Source organism: Physeter macrocephalus, chromosome 4, assembly GCF_002837175.3.
Source record: "Physeter macrocephalus isolate SW-GA chromosome 4, ASM283717v5, whole genome shotgun sequence".
NCBI lineage: Eukaryota > Metazoa > Chordata > Mammalia > Artiodactyla > Physeteridae > Physeter > Physeter macrocephalus.
Genome location: NC_041217.1, coordinates 75,582,975 through 75,596,149, shown reverse-complemented (window position 1 = coordinate 75,596,149; position 13,175 = coordinate 75,582,975). Strand labels below are relative to the sequence as shown.

At 36.4% G+C, this 13,175-nt stretch overlaps 1 protein-coding gene across 5 annotated transcripts in view; it reads left to right on the top strand.

The window, feature by feature from the left end:
• VPS45 (vacuolar protein sorting 45 homolog) overlaps positions 1-13,175 on the top strand; it is a 69,095-nt gene that overhangs the window by 37,411 nt on the left and 18,509 nt on the right. For 4 of the 5 annotated variants that reach the window (XM_055084353.1, XM_007109689.4, XM_055084352.1 and 1 more), the window contains exon 14: positions 4,219-4,350. In XM_055084353.1, coding sequence (XP_054940328.1) covers positions 4,219-4,350 — 132 coding nt within the window. Of the gene's footprint in view, positions 1-4,218; positions 4,351-6,486; positions 8,483-13,175 lie in introns of those variants that run through there. The other variant, XM_007109688.4, reaches the window with a different exon arrangement.

Sequence of the window (13,175 nt, the reverse complement as noted above, 5' to 3'; positions counted from 1 at the left end):
AAAACCCTTCGGTGATCCCCCCATGGCCTATAAGATTCAAGATTCTCCCTCTCTTCCTCTCACTATATCTGCAGCCATAAAGGAGAAGTTAGGATGGCTCCAAAGTTTTGTCCTAAGCAAGTGAAAAGATAGGTTGGCCGTCCACTAAGATGGGGAGAGCTATATGTGGAACAAGCTTGGGGGAGAGGATTAGGGATTTGGACATGCCGAATTCAGAAATAAACTAAACAGCCAAGTAGAAATGTCGAATAGACAGATGCTTAAGTCTAGCATTTAGGAGAGCAGTCTGGGCTGGAGATAGAGATTTGGGAGTCATCAGCAGATAAATGTATTTAAAAACCACAAAACTGGGTGAGATCATCTAGGGAAGTGCAGTTCAATAGAACTTTCTACAATGATGGAAATGTACTATATCCATGCTATCTAATAAGGTAGCTACTATCTACATGTGACTATTGAGCACTTGAAATATGGCTAGTTCCACTGAGGAACTGAATTTTTAATTTTATTTTAATTAATTTAAATTTAAATAGCCATATGTGGCTAGTAGCTACTACATTACACAGATATAGGGAGTAAGTGTAGATCAAGAAGAAAGGAGGACCGGTGAATGGATTCTGGACACTCTACCATTAAGAGGTTCAGGGAGGGACTTCCCTGGTGGTCCAGTGGTAAAGAATCTGCCTTCCAATGCAGTGGACGTGGGCTTGATCCCTGGTCAGGAAACTAAGATCCCACACGCCGTGCGGCAACTAAGCCCACGTGCCACAACTACTGAGCTCATGCTCCGCAGACTACAGATCCCACGCTCTGGAGCCCTCGCACCACAACTAGGGAGAGAAAACCCGCATGCTACAACTAGAGAGAATCCCGTGCACCGCAACTAGAGAGAAGTCTGCACACCACAACAAAGGGCCAGCGTGCCACAACGAAAGATCCCGTGTGCCGCAACTAAGACCCCACGCAGCCAAAAAAAAAAAAAAAAAGGAAAAGAAATAAAGAGATCAGGGAGATGAGATGAGGCCATCAAGAGACACTGAAGAATGTCAACTAATGAAGTAAGAAGAAAACCAAAAGAATGTGATGTCCTGGAAACCAAGTAAAGAAAGTATTGAGGAGGAGCAAGTGATCAACTTAGTTTAAAAGGACCAAAAGCCTTGATAATACACAGTACTGACAGGATGTGGAAAAATAGGCACTTTCCTGAATTGCTGGTAGAATGACAGCTGTGGAACACCTTGGAGATACCTACCAAAATTTAAAATGCACAGTATGTCCACACAACAATTTTATGTATATAAAATGCAGTTTATAGACTGTATATTAAATATATATTAAATATATACATACATACGCATGTATCTTATGCATATGTATGTATATATGATATACATGCGTATGTATGTATATATGTATACATATATACTTATATATACATGTATATATAAGATATATGCATGTATCTTATAATATGAATATGTAAATTTGTAAATATATGTATATACACATAGATAGTATCTCTGAAAGGATATTCATAAGAGATGAGTAATAGTGTTTGCCTCTAGAGAGAAACTGGGGTGCAAGAGGACTGAGGTGAGAAGGAAACTTACTTTTTTTTACAAGATACCCTTTTTTTATATTATACCATGTGCAAACATTTATCTAGTCAAAAACAGATATTTTACTTTATAATTTTTTTTTTTGGCCGTGCCGCGCGGCTTTCAAGATCTTAGTTCCGGGCTTTCCTGGTGGCGCAGTGGTTGAGAGTCCGCCTGCCGATGCAGGGGACACGGGTTCGTGCCCTGGTCCAGGAAGATCCCACATGCCACAGAGCGGCTGGGCCCGTGAGCCATGGCCGCTGAGCCTGTTTGTCCGGAGCCTGTGCTCCGCAACGGGAGAGGCCACAACAGTGAGAGAGGCCTGCGTACCGCAAAAAAAAAAAAAAAAAGATCTTAGTTCCCTGACCAGGGATGGAACCAGGGCCCCCTGCAATGGAGGCACAGAGTCCCACCCACCAGACTGCCAGGGAATTCCCCAAAACAGTATATTTTAAAGTAAGAAAAAATGATTGTAGAATATATAACACTATGGAACACTTAAAGCATCGTGATGCTAAATACATTGTTTCAGGTGGGTAGATTCAAATGAAGCTTACCTTGTCTTAAAAAGTAGCATTTCAAAGGCATGATTTTAAGTCCCAAGTTCACATAGAAATGTCGTAATTGACTCTGCTAAATCAGTTGCAAAATAACCCCCCTCCTTCATTATTGGGACCCTTTGTTGGGTATCTCTGTAATTCAGAGATTATCTGAACATTCTTACATTTATTTTTTAAGTTTTTTTTTAATTGAAGTATAGTTGATTTTCAATGTTGTGTTAATTTCTGCTGTACAGCAAAGTGATTCAGTTATACAAATATATACATTCTTTTTTATATTCTTTTCCATTATGGTTTATCACAGGATACAGAACATAGTTCCTTGTGCACCTGGTTGTTTATCCATTCTATATGTAATAGTTTGCATCTACTAATCCCAACTTCCCAGTCCATCCCTCCCCCATCCCCCCTCCCCCCCTTGGCAACCACAAGTCTGTTCTCTATGTCTGTGAGTCTGTTTCTATTTCATAGATAAGTTCATTTGTGTCACATTTTAGATTCCACATATAAGTGATATCATATGGTATTTGTCTTTCTGACTTACTTCACTTAGTAAGTGATAATCTCTAGGTCCATCCATGTTGCAGCAAGTGGCATTAGTTCATTCATTTTTATGGCTGAATAGTATTCCATTGTATATATGTACCACATCTTCTTTATCCATTCATCTGTCAGTGGACATTTAGGTTGTTTCCATGTCTTGGCTATTGTGAATAATGCTGCCGTGAACATAGGGGTGCATGTATCTTTTTGAATTATAGTTTTGTCCGGATATATGCCCAGGAGTGGGGTTGGTGTATCATATGGCAACTCTATTTTTAGTTTTTTGAGGAACCTCAATACTGTTTTCCATAGTGGCTGCACCAGAACATTTTTAAATAGCCACAACATCTGATTCTGTTTTCATGAAGTCCCACAAGAACAAATACTCTCTCAGTTAGTGATTCCTTCAAGATGTTTTAGAAAGAGACAGAGAGACAAACAGAAAGGAAATGTAGGGTTGGTTGTTGTTTTTTTTTCCCTGATTTATACATAAGCATGTACATCCTTTGACTAAAGATATTTCTATTTAGTTTTGTGCTATAACCTCCAAAATGGTTGCTTCTGCTTGGTGTCATTTTAAATAATGGCCAGTAAGTGATTTAACAAAATTATTTGCCTACTAAGATTAAGTAATTTTATCTTCTCTTGGTGGCATGAGAAAAGAAAAACAAGGCAAACTTTAACAGTTTTGAAAATAATGTGATCTTGTTCATATCTTCAGAAGGATCTAATAGGAGGACCACTCACTTTTGTTATAAAGCTATTTTGATAAAGATTGAAACACCGTAAAACTACACAGTGCAACCTAAATGAGGCTAGTGACTGAGCTGATGCGTCAGCATGTCCAATATCAAAACTACACCCACGGGTTTTTTGTTTGTTTCCATGGTTTCTTTTTCTTGGTTTATCAAAGGATTGAGGAACAAAGATTTTAAGAAGAGGTGGATTTCTAGAAGTGCCATTAATTTATGTATCCCATTCTTTTTTTGCACTCAAAATACTAAATGTTTTCTGTTCCCATGTTATGGGGACATCCAAATATACCAGTACTTTCCAAAATACTTTGAGGTCCTTGGACAGAGGCCATTGTAATGACACTGTACTAAGTATTTGATGAAGGGCTTATACGTGAAAGGAGATGTGTAGTACAAGCATAAATTACTGCTATATTGATACCATATCACAGTGAAGTACTCTTCAGCCTCTTGAATATAAAAGAATATCCTACATTTGGTTCCAGCAAACACTATTGTGCTATTCTGAAATCCACAGCACAGAAATTATGACATCCGCTCATAAACAGAAAGCAAATCACTATTCAGCATTTCCTGCTCTGTTTCCTGCCAATTTCAGATAATTAAAACTTTTTTTAAACCTTTTATTCTATTCTGCTTTAATCTGCTTCCTTTACCAAAAAAAGAAAGATTCAGAAATTAAAACTGTGTATATGATAGTAACAGCAAATTTTGCCTTTTTTCCCCCTTATCCTATGATATTAACTTCCTTCATTATTGCAGACCTCAGGATATCATTGTGTTTATAATTGGAGGAGCCACCTATGAAGAGGCTCTAACAGTTTATAACCTGAACCGTACCACTCCTGGAGTGAGGATTGTCCTAGGGGGAACCACTGTGCATAACACGAAAAGGTAAGGGAGAACATTCAGTCCTATAACTCTTTCCCCTTTCCCAGAGAGGAAGGCTTAAATTCCCTTTATGTAGGAAAAGTAAGGTCAGTGCTGACCAAACTGCTGTAGACCAAAATGCATCAGTTCATAGAATAATTTAGAGTTTGTGTGAGATGAAGGATGTATACTCTATTAAGTTCATAAATCACTTAATTCGGTCAAAGACCTGGAGATTAATGACCAACCTTCGCTGTTAACAGTTTTGTTTCCTATGTTCAAGGAACAGACTGGTATTTTAAAGATACCCAAACATAATACTATTGAATTCTGTGAGTTTTTCTGTTTTGTTTATTAAGTACATTCATTCAGTAAATATTTAGTAAGAAAATTACAAAGATGAAGAAGATAAAGATCCTGCCTCAAGTAAGTCATTGTCTATTAGGAAAGATAGAACATAAAAAATAAGAAAATAAGTGCCTGGAGAGAGAGGTAAAAGAGCCGTGGATTCTCAGAGTGGCTAAGAGAAACTAGCAAATGTTTCATGGAAAAGATAGTGTATAACCTGAGTCTTGGATAAAAAATGGACATATGGAGGGAGAGTACATTCTAGGCAGATTTAACCACATGAACAAGTTACAGAAAGCTATAGGCAACATACACAGAAAAAGAACAGCAGGTAGTCAATTAGCTGGAATGTGTGTAATAAGTGAAAAGGTTTGATTGAATGCCATAATTGTAGAAGGTCTTGAATTCCATGCTGAGGAATTTTTTTCTACTTTGTGTAGAAAATGAGGAATAATTGAAAGTTTTAAGCAGTAGAATTACAAGAAGGTCATAGTATTTTAGGAAGATTAATTTGGAAACTAAGAGTAGGAAAGACAGAGGATGAGGAGGAAACTAGAGACCGATGGCATGATAATTGAATTTAATGATTGGGGACCCTGAGAGATCCATGCTGAGCCATGTATACATAGATACACAGGGAGGCATTAGAGGTGTTTGTGTACTTTTTCACTTTGTATTATTATTTGCTTCATTGTACATTCTGTTTTATAACCTGCATTTTGTAGTCTATGATAAAAACATCTTATAGTCTTAAATATATAATCATTCATTCATTAAACAAATATTAATTGAAAGGTAAGATTGGCTGGATTTGAATATTTCCCTCTTACTATTTTTGTGAATTTAGGCAGATTAGTTAACCTCTTTGTCAATTTCCAGAACTCACTAGCCATTTATATATTTCTGTTTGTGAATTGCCAGTTCATATTCTTTGCAAGAATTATATCTGTATAATTAAGGATATTGACCATTTTTCTAATATATATTTGCAAAATATATTTTCCTCTATTTGATATTTTTGTTTTATATTATTCACAATGTTTTGTTGTATAAAACTTTTCTTTTTTTTACTTTTATGTAGTCAAAGTTACCAGTGATTTCTGCCTTTGATGTCATGCTTAGAAAGTTCTTTCCCAGCCAAGATTATATAAATACTAACCTCTATTTTTTGTTTTGTTTTGTTTTTTGTTTTTTGCTTTTTTGCGGTACGCGGGCCTCTCACTGTTGTGGCCTCTCCCATTGCGGAGCACAGGCTCCGGACGCGCAGGCTCAGTGGCCATGGCTCACGGGCCTAGCCGCTTCGCAGCATGTGGGATCTTCCCGGACCGGGGCACGAACCCGTGTCCCCTGCATCCGCAGGCGGACTCTCAACCACTGCGCCACCAGGGAAGCCCCTAACCTCTATTTTTTCCATTATTTTTAGGACTTGTATTTAAAGTTATATATTTATAATCTATCAAAATTTTATTTTGGTGTAAACTGTGCAGTAGTTTCCTTTTATAAATTTTACAGAAATATTACATGTACATACTTCATTACATACAGAAAAGTATACAAATGATAAGCAATGAAATAGCACAAAGTGATACATCTATGTAACCACCACACAAATCAAATAATAGAATGTTACCAGTATCTCTAGAAGCCTCCCTTATTCCTCATGTCCCCTCCTTTGCAAAACTCCACACAAAATAATAACTATTATGACTTCTGTTATTATAGATTAGTTTTACCTGTCCGTAAAAGATAATTGTTGAATGAATGAAGAAACAGTGGTTAAAATTAATCTATTTCTACCTTTCTCACAAACAGATCCTTAGAAGAATCTCTAATCACCTTCCTCCCAACTTACAAGCTATCATTGTCCAAATATTGGTTCCACTTTGTTTTTATAATCCCCAAATGAATCATTATTTTCAATAGTCAATATATGTTAAGATTTACCTACATATTTGCCTCTCCCCCCTCTTCATCCTGGCCCTTCTTTCTGATCCAGTATTCTTCTTACTAAAGAACCTCTTTTAATATTTCTTTCAGGTTCTGGTCAACTTGATGTTTTTGTCTAAAAATATCTTAGTTTAGCTAAGTTTAGAATTTCAGGTTGATAGTTTTTTTCAGCACTTAGAAATCAGAAGACAGTGGAATACTGGTACTTCCCTGGCAGTCCAGTGGTTAAGACTCCATGCTTCCACTGCAGGGGGTCGTGGGTTCGATCCCTGGGGAGCTAAGATCCCGCATGCCAGTACCGTGTAGCCCCCCCACAAAAAGAAAACAAGGGAATACTATTTTCAATTGTTGCTTCTTAGTAGACTTCTTAATGAAGTCTACTCTCGATACAATTGTTTTTCATCTGTAGGTAATATTTTCTTCTCTGGCTCTTTTTAAGATTATCTTTTTGTCTTCAGTGTTCTTGTTTCAGTATTATGTATCTAAATGGGGATTTATTTTTATGTTACTTAGTATGAAAATACATGTTTGGCATAATTTCTGGAAATTTTCCAGTCGTTATTTCTTTGAATATTACATTTTTTCCCCAATTATTCTGTTCTCTCCTTCTGGAACTCCTGGGAGCTATATGTTAGGCATTTATCTATTTTTCATGTCTCAACCTCTTATTTATATTATCCACCTGTTATCTCTCTGTGCTGCCTTCTGTGTAATTTTTTTCACATTAGTATTTCAGTTCAGTAATTCTCTCTTCAGCTATGTATAATCTGTGTTTAATTTGTCCATTCAGTTTTTAATTTCAAAGGTAATATTTTTATGCCTGTAATTTCTATTTGCTTCTTTTTCAAATTTGCCTGATTTTTCATTAATTTCTTCTCTTCTCATGTTTTCAAGTCCTTTTCAAATTTTTCTTTAACTACATTAATTCTATAATCTGAAGTACTTGAGGTCTAATTCTGCTGTTGTGTCTGCTGACATTAGCTCATGATGGCTCATTTCTGCATGTAATTTTGTATTACGAGTTATCTTAAAGAAGACTCACAGGACTCATGAGGAGCCTAAGCTAAAGATATATCTCTTCTGCATAGTTTATCTTTCATTTAGGCCAGGTACCCAAAGAGTATTATCAGTTCAGAACTTTTTTTAATGTTAATTTCTATACTGAAGGGTTCCTGAACCATGCAGAGCTTATACTGGTTTATTTTCAAGTTTCCTTGTGATCTTCCTGTGCAGATAGAAGATTTTTGTTTTTCTATTCTCTCTTTTCAGTGAGGGCCTCTACATTACGCAAGAGTCTTAATTCTAATTCCCTTTCTTACTGAGGCCTAAGCCCTGTCTCCTGACCCTCTGCGGCTGTTAAAATACAGTGCCCTTGTTTATGAACATTGGCATATTATGAACATTGGCATATACCTATTGGGTAGTCGCAAGCATTGGTTTATACTTATCACCCTAAATTTTGTTTCCCTTTTTGTGATGACTCTTGGAGATTTCCCTTAATTTCTTAAGAGGTTAAGCTATTCATTTTAAAGTATGTATGCATTTTTTATCCAGCATTTCTGTGTTTTATTTAATTTCACCTTATCTAGTTGGCCTTGATTTCAGAAATCGAAGTATAGTATGGTTATGATCTTGGAAAGTTTAAAATGGTAGTGACATTGTGTGAAGTTTACTCTAATTTGAAAACTCTTAGGTAGTATTTGTAAGCTTAACCATGCATCCTAAAATGTCAGACTGAGGATTTTGTACCTAATTCAGTAGTCTGTGGGGTACCATTGAATAATTTTGAGCACAGAGTGACACAATACTATCACAACTATTTTATACAAGTTTCTCCCTTTGTTCCTGCTGCTTCTAATAAAAATAATCATAATAAATATTTATTGAGCATCTACTATGTGCTAGGCACTTTACTAAGTACTTTACATATATTAAGTCATTTAATCCTCATATAAGGTATGTACTATTATTATCTCCACTCTGTATATGGAAACTGAGGCAGAGAGATTAAATAACTTGCCCAAGTAAACATGGCTACTAAGAGATAGAGCCACGACTCAAAGCCAGAGTCCATGCTTTTAATCACTATGCATTTCCTTCATAAGTATTACTTGAATGCCTGCCACTGTATTGTTCTCTAAATAATATTTAATAATTTAGTGTTCAAAATGTTTTATTACTAGATAGCCATAATGGATTCTATTTTCTTAATCTAAATGAGTTCTCTCATGAATGTATATATAATTATCTGCTTTTAAATAGGCTTTAATATCAGAATTCAGAAAGACTAATTGACTTTTAAATGATCTTTCTGAGAGTTAATATTTCCCATTGAGTATTTGTAGCCCCATGGCCCATACTTAAGAACTATAGCATTTTCTCTTTAACTTGAAACATTAGACGTTTAAAACTAAACATCTGTATCTCAATTTTGAAAATACTTTGGATTTAGATGGAAAGATAGATTGGCAAAGATTTTTATATATTTCTTTGTAATTTAGTCATATTACATACAGATAAAAGTGCATATATTTTCAGATGTGTTTGGCTAATTAATAGTACTGTGAATAAAACTGCACTTTACTATTAAAAATGGGGGGGGAACCTAAACATCTAGGTTTTTCCTTAAATTAGTTTCCCAGGTCCTGAGAAAATAATCTTTAATGTAAAATTAAGAAAGGCAGGAAAAAAAAAATAAGGCAGCTTTGTAAAAGCTTTATACTAGATTCTTCCAACTAGCCAGCTCAGTATTTCTTTGTCTGACCTAACAATATGCTAAGCAGTACACTAAATTACATTTGAGCAGATATCCTTAAGCAATAGAAGGGTCAATAAAATCTTGAATGGGATTGTTCACTGGTCCCCGATCAATGAAATTTTTAGGAAGAGGGTGTTGCTATGGTAATTACCAACCTGGAAAAAATTTAATGTTTGCGATACATAAATGTTCCAAAATCTGGTTTTTAAAATTTACTTTCATAAATATATAGCCTCCAGCAATAAGTAAATAGTGAAATTTTTCACTATCAGTAGGAAGATAGTGCAATTTGTATTTCAGAGTCCAGTTATTGTAAAGGCTTAAGTAATTGAAAGCAACAGTTTCAGCTTTTAGAGGAAAGGCTCAATTTTCATGATGAATGTGGATTACCTTGGGTATTACTAGACTGTTAAGTAATTAAGAGTTCACAACTCTTAATACATATTGAAATCCCAGACTCTCAGTAAATGGGAAGGTTAATATTTTTTAAAACTCAGTTTTATACCTGGATATAGTAGGGCTGCTGTGAGCAGCAATAAAATTTGGGGGGAGAATTGCTGTGAGCAATTTGTTTCTGTGAATTGTTAGGGTTTAATTTTTGTGGGAGTCTGTGCAATTTCCTATGTAATACATGGATTATTTCTTAAAAGTCCAAAGGAATAAGTGACAAAGACACAGCCTTAACCTCAAAACTCTACCGTACAGAAATATTATTTTGAGAGACTATGACAACCAGGAAACAGTATACTTTTAGATGTGCCATGATGAGTGCCCTCTTTTTAAGCTTTTCTTTTTCTTTTTAAATTTATTTTATTTATTTATTTTTGGCTGCATTGAGTCTTCGCTGCTGTGCGCAGGCTTTCTCTAGTTGCAGCGAGTGGGGGCTACTCTTAGTTGCGGTGCGCAGGCTTCTCATTGCGGTGACTTCTCTTGTTACAGAGCACAGTCTCTAGGCACGCGGGCTTCAGTAGTTGTGGCATGCAGGTTCAGTTGTTGTGGCTCGTAGGCTTAGTTGCTCCACGTCATATGGGATCTTCCTGGACCAGGGCTCAAACCTGTGTCCGAGACTATGACAACCAGGAAACAGTATACTTTTAGATGTGCCATGATGAGTGCCCTCTTTTTAAGCTTTTCTTTTTCTTTTTAAATTTATTTTATTTATTTATTTTTGGCTGCATTGAGTCTTCGCTGCTGTGCGCAGGCTTTCTCTAGTTGCAGCGAGTGGGGGCTACTCTTAGTTGCGGTGCGCAGGCTTCTCATTGCGGTGACTTCTCTTGTTACAGAGCACAGTCTCTAGGCACGCGGGCTTCAGTAGTTGTGGCATGCAGGTTCAGTTGTTGTGGCTCGTAGGCTTAGTTGCTCCACGTCATATGGGATCTTCCTGGACCAGGGCTCAAACCTGTGTCCCCTGCATTGGCAGGTGGATTCTTAACCACTGCACCACCAGGGAAGCTCCGTGCCCTCTTTTTGTACTTGGAATTATGTAAAGTATGATATGCCCCACAAAGATCTGGATTGGTGAGCATTGTAATAAGCAGAAAAGAAATCATTTCTTGGGAATTCCCTGGCGGTCTAGTGGTTAGGACTCCGCGCTTTCACTGCTATGGCTCGGGTTCAATCCCTGGTTGGGGAACTAAGATCCCGCAAGCCCTGCGGTGCAACTGAAAAAAAAAAAAGAAAAAAGAAATCATATCTTGTAGTTCAGAGTGTTATATGCTGATATAGAAGCTACTATCCTTCCAGAGTGGGAAATGCCTCTTGCAAGATATTTCTGTGATACAGGTCACTTGATTTCCCTGATGTATTAAATAAAATCTGAGATTATGACAGATTTATTTTTCAGTCAGATCCCAGCACTACCACTTACTAGTTTATGATTTGGAGCAAGATACTTAATGTAATAGGTAGATGGGTCAAAACTCGTCTCTTGCATCCTAGAAAATCACATGAACCTCACATGTAGCAATTTGAACAGCCTTCATCCTGGGATGCCTTCTGTTTCTAAAATACATTGAGATTGCCTTCACTGTGAATTGAAACAAAATCTTAGTTTTAAACAAAACCAAAAAATAAAAAGGAATTCTTTCCTTCCCTCCTGACTTATTTCCAGAAATGAAAGTAACTTTTGGTGAGAGAATAGGGCCTGTGTATAAGCTAAGTTTTAAGCCAGAAGGTACCTGAAGATAAATGTCACTTAGAGTTTTTTTTTAATTATAAAATATCTGCTTTATTTTTAAGAATAAAGGACTATTATTCCATGTTAAATGCGGTTGCCATTCTCTGTGAAAGCATTGAAAATTCTAACATTTTTTATTTCTTTTTTGTTCTACTTAAAATATCCCTTAGATTTTAAAAGGAAATATACATTAGTTGAATCTGAAATTCAACTTGCCATTTAGAGTTCTACTTTCAGCTGCTCTCTCAAGTACCTTATTTCTTAAAATAGTTCTTTTGTGACAATATTGTTCAGTGCTTCAAGCACTGATCACAGTGAAACAGAGTTCTACAGGCCTTTTGTAGTTATATGAGTTGTTTCTATAGGACCTGCTCTGATGATGTGTAATTGTAATTATCTTTGTTTAGCTTTAAACACTATTTAAAATAGATGGTGTGTGTTTGCTGCTAAGACACTAAGGAACTTTGCAGAAACTAATTATCTCCTTAGCAACATTCTTAATAAAACTGCCTTCTGAATGAAGAGAGGTAGTCAATATTTTCTTCTCTCTCCATAGCCATATGAAGTTTAATATGAATTTTGTATTGCTTTCCCTTCTCCTTTTATACATAATGAAATCAAAGAAATAAAAGATAGTAACTGATCACAGGGACCTCTTTACAGGCATAATTTTCATGCCTTTTTTTCAAAGCAGAGAACCTGCCCTGAAAAAGGATCTAGGTAAATAGATTCAGCAATGACCTGAACACACGCAAGTGCTTGCCCTAAGCAGTTAGTCTGTTATGTCTCTGGGGTCCATGCAGGTTTGCAGTGTGCAGACTGTCATCTCCTGTGTCAGTATTTGCACATCTTATGGATATACTTCCCCCTGGCCCTTACTACTTCCCTCTTCATTTGTCTCATTAGTCATACTGGCCTAATAGATCCTCAGGTAGTGGGGAATAAGTCAAATTTCAACTTCTGAAATTATATATGACCTGGGTTGTTCTACTCACCACAAATATTTTCACCAAAGTCTTTGTGAAACAGTCAGAAGTAATATTGCCCTAGTTATGAGTTCTAGAATAGATAAACATTTATTGAACAAATGAGAAGAGCATAAAGTCAATAGTTCATTCACTCTTTCAGCAAATATTTACTGAATATTGAAATACCTCTGTGAATAAAAGCAAAGATCCTAATCCTCAAGAAGCTTTACATTTTAATGCAGAGAGAGACAGAAATAAACAATAACTTAATAAGTATATTTTATAGTAAATCAGAAGATGATAAATTCTATGGGGGAAAAAAGCAGAGCAAGGTGAAGGGAAATCAGTAATGCATAGAGGCAGTAGGGTTCAGTCACACTACTCAATATGGTATCAGAAAAGGCCTCATTAAGAAGAGATTTGAGCAAAGACTTGGAGGAAGTGAGGGAATGAGCCAAAAACAGATGCAGGGAAGAGAATCTCAGGCACAGCAGTGCTGTGTCCTAAGGCAGGATCATGCAGTGTGTTCAAGGAGACTGAAGAGTCTGGGGTTGCAGTCAGGGAAGTATCAGGCACCTGATAGTGGAAGGCCTTGTAGACTATTTTGAGGACTGGTTTTCACTATGAGTTAGAGAGCATTGTAGGACATTGG